The 14,294-nt window shown below is 38.9% G+C and overlaps 1 protein-coding gene across 2 annotated transcripts in view; it reads left to right on the forward strand.

Moving 5' to 3' along the window:
- Window positions 1-7,784, forward strand: part of LOC148038105 (protein SEEDLING PLASTID DEVELOPMENT 1-like) — a 31,236-nt gene extending 23,452 nt beyond the window's left edge. Inside the window, exons 8-10 of one of the 2 annotated variants that reach the window (XM_087669018.1) lie at window positions 6,070-6,246; window positions 6,337-6,522; window positions 7,027-7,784. In XM_087669018.1, coding sequence (XP_087525144.1) covers window positions 6,070-6,246; window positions 6,337-6,522; window positions 7,027-7,305 — 642 coding nt within the window. In that variant the 3' untranslated portion in view covers window positions 7,306-7,784. The remainder of the gene's footprint in view (window positions 1-6,069; window positions 6,247-6,336; window positions 6,523-7,026) is intronic. The other variant, XM_087669024.1, reaches the window with a different exon arrangement.
- The last annotated feature ends 6,510 nt before the right edge of the window (window positions 7,785-14,294 follow it).

A 14,294-nucleotide genomic window follows, 5' to 3' on the forward strand; every position in this document is an offset into this window, starting at 1 on the left:
CTTGGTGTCCTTCGAGTCTTTGTCAGGGCAATCCTTCTTCCAATGGCCAGTCTTTCCACAAATATGGCATGTGGAGTCTTTGTCCTTGTCCTTCTCCTTGTCCTTCTTGGACTTGTTATCCCCTTTCTTCTTCTTTTGGTCCTTCCCCTTCTTCTGAGAGGCTTGACCTGTCAACGCCTCCGTCTTGGAAGCATTCTGTCCCTTTAACTGTTCCTCTTGGTCCAGGACCATAGGAACCAACTCTTCCCACCGAAGAGTAGACTCTCGCCCCGAAGCAATAAGGGCAGAGTAAAATGTACCGAATCGTGGCGGCAACTGGGACAAGAGTGTAATCGCCATGTCTTCGGAGGAAATTGGCTTCCCCGCATTCTGAACCTGCATCTGTAGCTGCCTTAGCTTGTTAATGTGTTCCCTTAGCGAAAAAGACTTATTGACGGACAAGGTCCGCATCTGTACCTCCAAAGAAACCCTCTTCATCAGGGTCATCCGATTGTACATTTGATCAAGCTCCAGCCATATCTCACGAGCCACCGTCAAGTGCTCGATGTGAGCGATCACGGCTGTAGTGCATGATAGAAAGAGAAAGGATCGAATCCTGGCATTCAGTTTGTCCCAATGAGACTAGGCCCTGGCCAACTCCGCACGAGCATCGGAAGAGAGTTTGGACTCATCTCTTACCGAAGGCCGGTCAATATCTTCCTGTACCAACTCCGCCAAATCATAGGACTCCAGAATGGCCAACATCATAACGCGCCAAATGCGGTAGTTGTCGCCGTCGAGCTTCTGATCTGTAGGAAGAGCCGATAGGACAGGCACCTTCCGGTCCATAATCGCCTGGAACTCCAAGTCCATCTCTGTAGACATCTTCACCTGCAATGCCTTCTCAAACGCAAAAGCAGCCCCCTCTGACTGAGTAGACTCAGCCTGCTAAGGCTCTTCAGCGTCCCGAAGCTCCTTCACCCGCCGGAGGCGATGAAAAAGCAAAACCTGCACTTTTAGGTTGAAAACTCAAACTTTCTCCGCGTCAAACAGCAGTAAACAGCAGCAAATCCACCACCTGTACTCCTTTCCTGTGCGCCCACACTCGTTTCAGCCTTGTTTCAAGGCGCAGCCCTCCTGTCTGCCCTTAAACGCAAAAAACGCAAATTTGTGTCGCGATGGAAACTCCACTTCAGGTTGATTCTGCGCTCAGTCAGCCCTCAAACACTGCTCTGATACCATGTCATAGTGCAGCGGTGCGGAAGCGTAGGATTGAGAGAGAGAGAACGCAGAGAGAGAAGGGAGAGAAAGAGACAGTGTACACTGAAGATCTGCTGTATAAAGAATGCTGAATACAAAGATATACACGGGCGCAGTGCGCTGGACTGCGTGTCTCCACCTCGACGATGCGACCTGCTGTCCACCTCGAAGTCTGCACTGTCTGCTGTCTGAAATCTGTGAACAGAGACAGAAATCTGCACGGCACCGGTCTGTAATCTGCGACAGAGAATAGTGACCAGACTGCTGAAAACGTCAGCAATAAATAGGCGAAAAATCACCTAGAACGGGGCGCCAAAATAGGGCGCAGCCTGGAATAAAATGGCTGCAGGCAGTCGGACTGCCATGTGGCAGTCCGACTGCACAGTCCGACTGTGCAGCTGCCTAAAAACAGGCTATGAACTCTAACAAAGGGGTGGTGGGGGGGTGGGTTGGGTGCAATAATAACGAGTACTGATCTAACATAAAATATGTGATTGTACTAACACTTTTTTTTTGGTTTTATCCTCTATTATAAGGTTTTTAAATGTGTGCAACTTCTTGCCTTTTGATGAAAAGGAAATGCTCCTTCTTCAAACCTGTCAAAGAAGCTAACTTTGAAAAGCGAATTGTCTTCATTGTGGGGCAAGAGAAATAATTTCAACTCAACCATCCACTCTGTTCCTTCAAAGATTTAAGAGTTAGGCTCATGAGTAACCTTGATAGAGTCATTAAGAGTAATTCTTTACAAAAATTCTAGTGTAGCAATGTGACATGTAGACATACATACATATATATGTGGGACATTTGTGAACATTTCCTATTAGGTGTTTATCAAAAGCTACCAAAATAGATTGAGAAACTAGTACATCTAGATTGAAACAGATAGTAGACTTGCATATGTGAGCTGAACTTTTGAAGTTTGAAGTCTGCAATTTAAACTTGTAAATTGTTACCTAGAGATTAGAACCTTAAGAGTTTATAATCTTTGATTGCTGTGTGAATATTAAAGATCATTTTAAGTTTTCCCTAATGTAGGATTGTTGGACTAGTGCGAAATTGGTCAGCATACTCTCTCATACAAAGTAAGATTTGAAATAAGTTGAGCACATGACAATTAGAGTGACTAATTTATTGTGGCTCTAACTTACATATGCTATAGACTATACATGAGAAGCCTATGGCTAGATAATAAACCCTAAGTTTTTTTGTCCAACTAGAAGAGTGTCAACAAAGAGTGAAATGAGGAGTAGGAGGCCATCTTCAAGGATCTCTACATGGAGCTCAAGGAGATTGATTGTTGAGTCTCATGTATCCTTAGAGGGCATCGAGTTGTTGCTCGAGTTGCGAACACTAGGACCACCACTACACCAGCAATCAAAATCTATGTGAGGAGGTTGGAGAGTTCCTCTACTATACATGTAGTTGTTGCACAGGATGTTGTAGTTAGAGAGCCTAAGTATGATGATGATAGGAATGTCATCAGTGATGGAGACTTTGGCGAGCCATCTGAGGCCTCTTCTAGTGAGGGCAGCTCTTTGCCTTCCGACGTATCTATGCTTGATGATGAGCCCTCATGAGCGATGAGCAATTTTGTATTTTGTCATTTCGGTTTTTTTTATAAGCATTAAGTGATAGCTTGTGCCATGGCACATGCCATTTTGTATCTTTTTCTCTCACATAATCGAACATGTTATAGTTTTTGTGACTGTAGTTTCAACTCTTATACAGACTTGCAATTGTGTTTCAACTCTTATATGGCCTTTCAATTGTTGTCTAAACTCAAATTCATGAAACGTTGTGCTTTCCATGATCTATCTTTAAGTTGCATAGTTTATGTGTGTGTAGGCTGATTTCATATATAATTTTATATGTATTTTTAAAATGAATGTACAAAACACAACATATTTTATTCTTAAGATTTTTGTGTACGTTCTATATCATACCTATTCATGTACTAAATGTATCGTAGTAAATGTACAGAACCACCTTGATGTAGAGAAGTTGGATGATACCTATAAGCTTGTTAAGCAAGCTCTCAAAAAGTCTCGGGCAAAGCAAAAGAAAGCACGAAACCAAGAAAAAGGCAAGGCAAGGCAAAGGCTATTTTCTAAGTTAAACATACATTATTATGGTCCTTGTCAGAGATAGTAGAAGATCAATGAGGTGGCTTATAGGTTGAAGCTTCTTGATCATTGGAAGATTCACAATGCATTCCATGTGAGTATTTAGACCTTTTTGTGGGGATGTGCCTATGGATGCTATTGATGAGGTTCAGCCTGAAGTTGAGGGATTGGATGAGATCCTCATACTTGAAAAAATTTTGGCACATAAGGAAAGGAAGGTTAAAGGTAACCCACTAGCGAGCCACGTCTTACTTCAATAGATGGCTAGTCCTAGGTAGGCTGACCTAGGGAATTCAAAACTTTCCTAATAGTTGCTGTCTGAAGCATTATCTTCAGCTATAAAGCTAGGAAAATGCTGGTTCAGACTACAAACTGATTTGGAAGCATGAGAATATGCTAGGGTTTGGAAAGAAAATGCAGAGAGTGTGAACTTGACAACTAATAAATGAACTTAGGGATGGAATGAGATTGAAGAAATTTATAAAATCAATGAACAAAATGGGTATGTGAGGTGGGATATATAGGATGCTAGAGGAGCAGAGGGCCATCCTGCAGCCACCATCTCTTGAGGGAACAGGTTGATGGATACTGGAGTGTGTCCTACATTGACGGATCCTGATGTCAAGCAACCAGCAAAACTTGAAGTGGATGGAGAAACACACTTGACCAGCTGTGCAGCTGATATAGGCAGCAAAAGACACCAGATCTACCTGAGTTTGATGTTGTGGCCGGTTTCGTGTTAGGGAAGCAATGGTAGGAGTCCTCCCAGCTACAAAGCACAGAAATGTAGGGTCTCAAGGGGCAGCAACTGGCAACAACCAGCAGCATATCCACTCTGGGCAGCAGCATGAAGGTGTAGACTGATGGAATGCAGCAGCAAGGATACCTTTGGAGTGATTGCCAAACATCTGCCTTCTATTTGGAGTCACAGAGGTGGGGGGGACCATCAGCAGCAATGACCTGATCTCCTAGGGCTGTTGAGATGATGGAAAAGGGAATATAGGCTCCAGGGATAGCAATGATGGCCAAAGACTGAGGGAGAGATGGTGATGATGATGGCTCTGGTGAGGCAAGTAGTAATGACAGGGATACTGCAGGATGAAAGAGTGGCTTGTCCATGGTCCCTATTTGATTAGAACTTTTAGATATTCTGGAATCTCATCTTTTGAATTAATCATCTCAACAAGTTTTGATCTGTGGTTGTATGATGGCCAATGAAATTATTCCAGTAATTATAAGGTAACTTAGGTTAAGATCTTATGTGGCTTAGCGTAAAGTAGCCTGCACCTTGGGACAACCCTTACACTTGATCGTATGCCTTGGATAGGTTGTGCGATATGACCGTTTACTCTAATCAAGAACCAGTCTGGGTTGTAACTTGCCACTTGGGTGTTATCTTCAAGGTTTGCCATTTCTTGCATTAATACCATCTGATCACTTGCACCAAGTCATTCCTTTTTCAGACTATGTGAAAAGCTTATGAATTCTTTTTCGCAGTGTAGCTTGTACTAATCTTCTTTGTGATCTAAGAGGAGCCAGGCCACCAGCACAGCTAAAAGATTATGTATGTAGTCTTTAGTTTTATCATTTTACCAATTGCCATAATTTCCTAGCTCTTTAGTACTTTGAACACACCTGCATGCTTTTTGAATCTGTCAAAGGTTTCTCTTCTAATTGTTGTAACACATTGCTTGATCCCATGTAGTCTCCGCTCTTTCTTTTGCAATGTCTAATATATCTTTCATATTCTGCAAGCAATCTTACAGTGATTGCAAGGTCACATTTTTGAGTTCAAGATAGCTATGCACAAGAATGAATGAGCTGTATATTGTAGCTGCATGCTCACGACTGTTACAAGAAATCTGTGGGAGATGCCTTTTTTTTAATGCTAGGTAACCCTATTAATAAATTCCAAGGAAAGAAGAATGTAGTGGCATATATGCTGTCAAGAAGACCAAGAGTGTATATTATCACAATTTGAAATCACACTGTCTTAATAGTCCCAAAGGATCTTAATGAAATCAGTCAAGAATTTAAGCCATGTAGGAGAACTTACAACCAAGCTATGCATCTCTTCTGTCTTGCATATGCCCCTGTTTTGTTCCGACTGTTCAGATGCATCTCTCAAAGAAACCAGAAATGTGTGATTCACAATTACTTGCCATATTGTTACATTTTCTCTATGGCTATGTTCCCCAGATTTCACCTGCAATCTGCCAGTTGAATGTGCACTAAAAGTGAAATTTTGCTGCTTGATTAAAGATGAAACATTATGTTCACTGAATGATTTTTCTGTTAATTAAATATGGGATACATGCCTGAGCAAAATTTTAGTTTGGATATCACAAGAGTTCCCTGGTTTGTGTGCTTGGTATGTGTTATCTGCTGTGGATAAGAACACCTAGGGAGAGTTTGTAATAAGTAAATCACCAATGCATGCATAGTTATATTTGTGACTGAAAGTGCAAGCTCATCACTTTGGTGTTTGTGTTGCCATAATTCAGTGATAGTTTTCCATAATCTTGTGATGTAATTTGATGTTGAAGTGCTTCCGCTACTACAGCTATGCAATGTAAGTTTGCAATTATATCTACAACACAAATGTAGCAACTTTTCTGTGTATCAGAGTCCTATTAAGGTATTGAAATTCAAAATTTAGGAATCCTTGGATGTATTTTCAATAAAGTACTCTTTTTTAAACTTTCAGATATCAGAAACAAGTCTTGAGCAGGTTGTTGAGGTGATGGGCCTAGAGGATGCTATTCAGCCTACTGATGACATCAGGGCAGCTGATGCAGTCCTTACACTGCGTTCTAAGCTTAAACAGAGTTCCTGGGTGCGGGGAATTGCAAAACTGCGTCAGCTCCCTGTTTTTGCAATCAAGGTCACAGACACCTCTCTCGTAAACTGACTTTGTTGAAACAGGTTCAAAGCTCAAAGTACAGTTGTTTGCCTAATAAATGGAATTTTTCAGGCTAACACCATGCCTCAGATGGTGAGAGCATTGCGAACTCTACTCGGAATGGAATCACTTGCAACCAGCCCTTTGTTTTCAGCAGGTAAATCAAAAGAGGAGGGCAATGCAAGTTTAGAAGGGGTTACGAGATCACAAACTATCAGCCGGAAGAGTACTCCGGAAGATGAGATTGATGCCTTAGAGGTGAGATTTTTGCAGACACTTATTGCAGTTGGTTTGACTGTCCTGTGAGCTTTGGGTTTCGAAAACAGTCACTGTCATATTGCTCTGTTTTATCAGTTCCTTTTTATATGCCAGGATGGAGATCGTATCTTTTCTTGTCATTCAGTTCTCAGCATGGAAAAGTTTTTGAATCTCTTTTTGTTAGCAGGAGAGCACGAGACAGCTCTCTGCTGTATCTGACCTGATTAGCACCTTTATATGCTGCCTCGGTAGATGAAAACATAGTTTGCATCTCAGAAAGGGAACATATGTTACCATGCTAAGAATATCATATTTACACATCTATGGTATGATTCGAGTGAGGCTGTCAAACAACTAAGAGATAAACTCGTGGAAATGTAGTGCTCTTGGAATTTCAGTTTTTGCATTTCACCATCTTAAGTTTTGGTGTTTAGGACTAGTTAATCATAGGCTTTGATATGGTACTTTCTTGGACATTCAGTTGTTTGACGTAATCTTGTGCAGGAGGCAAGATTAGCTGTTGAACAGATAGTCATTCCAAAGGGACAGCCAGTTGAGCTTCTTCCAAGGTCATCAGAAATAATTGCTCTGCAGATAAAGCTAGTGGAGAGCTACCAGTTAATAGTAGAAACAGCAGGTGCAGATGGCAGTGTACGCTTGAGAATTCTCCCTTACCATAAAAATGGTGATGCAAATACTACAGGGAAAAATATGAATATGTCTCTAGGAAGTCTGAGTATGAGTGGTACAAGTGTGAGCAGATTGCCTATCCTGCCTGAATAAGCATCTAAAAGACTCAAACGCAGGAGGGCGGCTCTGGTCAGCGGGTGTGATTAATATGTGTACATCTGTTGTATATTTCTCAATCATTTTTGCAATTAACCACTGGCTGAGATATTGAAATGTACTGTTAGGTGTGGCTCTTTTATTTGTAGGTGGGGTGGTCGTTTTCATTTTTCCACACACACTCTCTCTCTCTCTCTCTCTCTCTCTCTCTCTCTCTCTCTGAGGCATCTTCAAGCACGGAATTATTGCCAAGCTGTATGGCATGTCTGGAGATATACTTGGCAGACATTATCCGTCAAATGTTGGCACCATTATAAATTCTGTCATGATGCATATAGCAGCCTAATGAACGAGCATTCTTCAATCCTTCCTAGATTGTTGGAATCACAGATGTAAGGTGGAAACAAAGGTTTCTCACTTCCTACCATCCCACAAACTGTAAAGAAAATGCCTAATAACATTTCTTCAATTGCCATAACAAACCCAAGTTGATATCAAAAAATATAAAGCCCTCAATGGTGTGCCTACTTCGTTAAATGGTGACAGCTTAAGGAGCTAGTATCTCTAGAATGAATAAATAAAGGAGCACGCTGAAACAACTAATGGAATGTGAGAATGAGATGGATTTAAACGGTGTTGAAGGGATATTGTTAGAGTTTGGATTAGGTTTATAGCAATGTGCACATACACATACAACAAGAACAAGAAGCCCAAGAGTATAAGGCCAACCAACAAGTTTGTTATTACCAAGTGTGGTAAGTACAAAACACAAATTCACCTTAGTTGTGCAAATATGCATGCACGACCAGTTGAAGTGCCTTCACAAAGTCATGTGGCTTTTCATAGTTTCTGAGAAAATTTGGCTATGAAGGAAACTAGTCTTGAACATCATCACTACCAGAACATGGTAATGATTCCTCCCTTGGAGTTATGAGATGAAGTCGTGCGATCGCACAAGTGGTTTATAATAAGTGCTTAGCTTTGTTGATTATGATTAATCCATAAAGAGCACAAGTTGTTTAGAGTAAGTGCTTAGCTTTGTTGATTATGATTAATCTATAAAGAGGAGGAAGCTTGATGCTTTGTGAAAGGTTTTAAACTTCTTATGAAGCAAAGCCTTTGTGAAAAGATTTACGGCTATGTACTAAAGAGGGTAGTACCTAGGAAGTCTTGAAGTGTGTTCACAAAGTCTTGTGGCTTCTCATAGTTTTACAAAAAATTCAACTATAAAGGAAACTAGTCCTAAACATCATTACTATTAGAACATGGTAATGAATCCTTCTTGGGAGTAATGAGATGAAAGTGCGTGATGACATAAGTTGTTTAGGATAGGTGCTTAGCTTTATGCATTGTACTCAATCCATGAAGGGAAGTAAGCTTGACACGTTGTGAAAGGCTTCAAATTTCTTATGAAGAATTGGCCTTTGGGAAAAGATTTTCAATATTTTTCTCTCCAATGTATAAAATATCTACAATGTTATCATGTATTGGGACATAAGCCAAGTTCATGCCCCATTTAGATAGTCTCTTCTCAACATAATGCATTGTAATGCTTTGTATGAGCATAAACAAATTTGAGTTCCTTGAATCTACAAATGTGATTCGACTTCAATGAAGATGGTAGCAAAGAATTGTTTTTCAACATGAAGTTCGCTAAAGGCATTGGGATATATACACACTCAATAATAGCTATAAATGACGTCTTGTACTTAGTTTCATAAGTAGATGTCACTATAATGGGTTTCTTCTTATTGAGATACAATATATTCAGATCACCAAGACAAGGACAAAAATACTAGTGGGCATGTAACAAGGAGCCCAATTTGAATTTGAAAATGCATGCAACTTTGATGTGAATAATCCTCCCTTGGTATTAAAAACCTAAGTGTTTTGCTCCATTGAAGTATCTAAAAATACTTAATTTTGTAGTAGTGTTAGTATCTTGATTATACATTCATATGCTTATTTGTAAGGTTGCAATGTGAATGATTGACCTCGTAATACATAGGTGATGCATTCAACAGTGTACCAATAGAGAGTGATATTGATATGTGACATCATGACATTAGAAAACATGTAAGCTCATAATACATAGGTGACACATTCCACAGTGTACCAATAAAGAGTGATATTGACATGTGACATCATGACAATAGAAAACATGTAAGCTCATTTTGGGGCCTTTATGTCAGACAAAATAAAGGGATCCTTCAATGAGAGAGTGTCTAACATTATGTAGAGAGGGGCTTTTTTCTCTCAAAACATGTTGGCCTCTATTCTCACTTTCTTAGCCATGGTTCACAATTTCAACAACAACAATGCTTGGGCTAAATTAGAGACGATTTTTATCTTCATGTTATGGAGCATAGAGATGGGTTAGCATGGATGGAGAGTCGAGACCAATTTCATGCTCTCTCATTATTGCATGAGAAGAGAAACACAGTTTAGACATTCCTCAGCTCATGCAAAAGGCTCATATGCTCTTACTTAATCCCTTCAAAATGAATGGAATTCCCCTATCCTTGGTCTTTGCCAATCAAACATTAGTTTGTACAAAATGGTGCAAAGAAATTAGGACTCTAATCTTAACTAGATTGATCCACTATTAGCATGCCATTGCAGCTAAAATTCCACAGTCAGGTGGCTCATAGGTTGATTTAATCATGGAAAAAGGTACTTCAAGGCTCTAAATGGATGAGAGCTCAAGATAGAAGGAAAAACTCTTTGCCAAAGCAGAAGAGGTTGAGCTTATCTACGCTACTTGAGCTTGAAATGTTTTAAAATAAGATTGACATTAAATAATGGTTCCTAGTCTGGATAAGTGTCATACCACTAAAAGTAGCATGTGATCTACTTCACCTCCCTGAAAGTAGCACTAAAAGTAGCATGTCATAGCACTAAAAGTAGCACCTCCCTGATGAACTGGTACTTCACCTCAATGTGCTTTGTTTTTTAATGAAAGATAGGATTCCCTACCAACTAGATGCCACTCTGACTATAATAATGCAAAGTAGACACCTCTTCTACAATGGCCAAATCTCCCACTAGACGAGTAAGCCATATGGCTTCCTTGCACATCTCATTGGTTGCAACTTATTTTGCCTCAATGGTAGATAAGATCATACATTGCAACAATAGAGAGACCCATAAAATTGCAACCCTTGTGAATGTGAAGAAAAAGCCTTCCATAGACTTTTAAGTCCATGTTCCCTACAAAATCAATATTTGTATACGAACAAATGCATCCTTCCTTCCAAAGCAAATGCACACAGCTCTAGTGCCATTCGATTATCTAATGATCCTTTTCATTTCTTTGCCAATGCTTCTTACAAAGGTTTGCCAAAAGCCTCCTAAGCAATCCTAGTACATAGGCAATGTTTGGGTGTGTGGCAACTATATTATATATCAAGCTACCAATAACAACCAATGCATAAGGTACCTTGTCCATTTTGTCCTCTTGGCTAAGTTTCAAATATGAAAGAAATGGAACACCAATAGCCTTCTCCCTCTCCATATCGACACACTCCAATAACTCGCTAATATGCTCCTTTTGAGACAAATAGAGAATCTTCTTGTCTATCCCTTGTACTTCGCATGCCAAGAATCTAACCTACATATTCAAACTCCTTCAAGTTAAAGATTTCATACAACCTCTTTTTCAATGTATCCACATCCATGAGTAACTTCCCAACAATAAGCATAACATCCACATAAAGTATCAAGATCATAAGGCTACCATTCATAGCCTTTTATGTGTATAAGCAACAATTGGTGTATGCTTGAGACCTCATGAATGCATCAAACTTATCATACTACTCGTTGGGAGCCTATTTCAATCCATATAAGCTCTTGTGGAGCTTGCATATCAACCATTCCTTGCCTTCCACAACAAACCCCTCTAGTTGTTGCATATAGATATCCTCATACAAATCCCCATGCAAGAAAACTATCTTAACATCCATTTGCACAAGTTCTATATCTTCCTTGGCCAATGAAGGGTTTTCATCTTAATTGCTAATGAGAAGATGTCATTAAAGTATAGCTCTTCTCCTACTTAAAACCTTGCTTGCCAATCTTGGCTCATATTTAGGCAATGCATCGAATGGAGGGATTTTTAGCTTATAAACCCATTTGCATGATAAGGCATGCTTGCCCTTAGTTAAAGAACCAACTCCCAAGTAGCATTTTTTACCAAAGAGTCCATACTCCTCATATGGTGGCTGTCCATACTCCTCATATGGTGGTTGTCCAACCTTCTAGAATACTACCCTACGTATCTCAACTATCTTAATGGGCTATTTATGCATCTTATCCTCATCAAAGATAACATCATGGCTACATACTATCATCTTAGCTTCACGATCCCAAAGAACAATAGCTTGTCTCACATGATTCTCCATATCAAATAAAAATTGTAGTTCTTGGTCTAAAGATCAAGCTTGTTTTGCTTGTCCTTAGAGCTATATTGGCAGACCACAACTCTTCTAGAATCTTGCCGTCCAAAGTCTTGCTAGGTAATAAATTAATCAAATGAATAGTTGGCTTAACAACTTCATTCCAAAAGGCATAAGTAAGACCAATATTCAATAGCATGCCATGAACTCTTATTTGGATGGTCCCTTTTTTTAAAAAAAAGCTACCCCATTTTGAGCTAGGTTTTCTAGATTATTCACTCTCTTTTGATGCCATACTTGACTCTCACTCTTTATCACTATGAGTCCTTAAGCATTTGAGGTTCTTTCTTGATTGGTTTTCTACGTAAGCTAAGAACCTTTGGAATGCATCAATGACATCACTTTTTTAACAAATAGGAAATACCCATACTTTCTTATTGTCAATGTCAACGAAAGTAACAAAGTAAAATGCTCTACCCAAAGCAACCATAGGTATAGGCCTACAAAGATCACTATGTACCAATTCCAAACATTTGGATCTTCTAGTACCAATGTTGTTTTTGTGTAAAACTTTTGTCTATTTGCCATACAATGCTCACACATTTCAAGATCCAAAAAGTTAAAAGATTGAAGATACTACAATGTGAAAGAACTTTCATTCTAGTGATAGATATATAACCTAGATGGCAATGCCAAAGTGATACAAAGGGTTGTTCATTGATAGCTACAATGTGATATTTTATATTACATACACGCAAAGAGTACAAGGTGTCAAATTTTAACCCTTTAGCACCTATAAGGGACCCTTTGCATATCTTCCAAACATAATCACCAAACATCACGTGATAACCATAATCATCCAACTATCCAATACTTATTAAACTTCTCTTTATGTCTAGTACATGACATACATTCTTAAGTACAAAAGAGGAACCATTAGCCAATGATAAGTGCATATCTCCCACTTCAATAATGTTGTAAGCAAAGTTATTCCCTAAATAGACAACAACTTTTACTCATGAAATGTAGCAAGCCACTTCCTATGGAGAGTAAGATGAAATGATGTTCCTAAATAGAGAATCCAATCCTAACACATGTTATCATATTAGTAGCAACCAAGAATACATCCCCAAGTGCAAAGACATATAGCACATCACCATCATCACTGCTTATGGTGTTGATAGTCTTCTATTTCTCCTCCTTGCCATCATCATCACTCTTTTGCTTTGTTTTATTATTGCTTTTCCACTTGAAATATTTTTCTTAATGTGACCCTTTTTGTAGTAGTAAAGATATTCTGCATATTTTCCCATGTGAGACTTACTCCTTGAGTTCCCCCCACCATCATGAGATTTACCCCTTGCATTTGACCTCCCTCTAACCATAAGTATACCAAAGCTCTTAGATCTTGCATTATTATTCCTATTTACCTCTTTCATAAGCAATTTTCTTTCCACATTAGCACTAGTCAAATCACCAGTAGTAAATGTCGAGTTTCTAATTGTGCTTGTGCAAGTATCCCAACTTTTAGGCAATGTAACAAGCAAAAACATAGCCTTCGCTAAGTCCTCAAATGCAATATTTTGTGTTGACAATTGATTAAAGGTAGTGTTAAACTCATTTAAATGATTCAACATAAAAGTCCCCTCCACAAGAAGGTCAATGACTTTCTTTAGCCAATAGACCTATGACAAACCACTTCACTTCTCACAGAGATTACCTAACATTTTCCAAACTCCATATCCATGACCCTTAGTATCCTTTACATTAAATACACTAGCTTAGAGGGAGTAAGCATAATTGTAGAGAGTGAAAACTCATCCATCTCATCACATATGTCTTTGTCCATGTCTTTAGCCTTTTTTCTTGGCTTAATCCACTCCTTTTACATCAATACGGTGTAAATCTATTCTTTTCGATATGAGAGGTTTGTCTCGTCCAATTTTCAAATATTAAACAGTGATGCATTATTTGAAGTAGAAGAAGAAGCAATAATCAATTCTTTCTTATATGAGAAATTTGTCCCATCCAATTTTCAAATATTAAACAATGATGCATTATTTGAAGTAGAAGAAGAAGCCATAATCATTGAAATATGTGCCAAGCACCAACAAGCAACTAAGATGTTCTCAACTAATATAATATTAAAACAAATCAAGTCTAATGTCAAAATGATGTTCAAACATTCCTCAATGCATGTGAAATTTTTGCAACTTTTTTGAATCTTTTGGCTATTTTTCAAGCATATAATAGCCCTGGAGCAAGTGAATATGAAGAATCCTTTATGTCTCTAACTGGTTTAAAGAGAGAATTGTGAATGCAATTCAATTGAACTAGTTTTGAAAAATAACTAGTTCAATCTCCAAATAGTGCAAAACCAGTTTCAACAATTGGCTCACAACATAAGCCATTCCATTCCTCTGCAATGTGAGTGTAACCTTTTTCGGCCAAGTGATTCAAAACTAAAAATGACTAGGTACTAGCACTCTAAAAGAAACCTTCGAAAATATCCAACTCGCACAATTTGCCAATGTGTGAAATTAGTTCACTTGAAACCTATTTGATAAGGAGCCAATATGAAGCCTCTTATCA

This window comes from Lygodium microphyllum, chromosome 3 (assembly GCF_053477565.2).
Source record: "Lygodium microphyllum isolate KBCC chromosome 3, Lygodium_microphyllum_v1.1.10, whole genome shotgun sequence".
Lineage (NCBI taxonomy): Eukaryota > Viridiplantae > Streptophyta > Polypodiopsida > Schizaeales > Lygodiaceae > Lygodium > Lygodium microphyllum.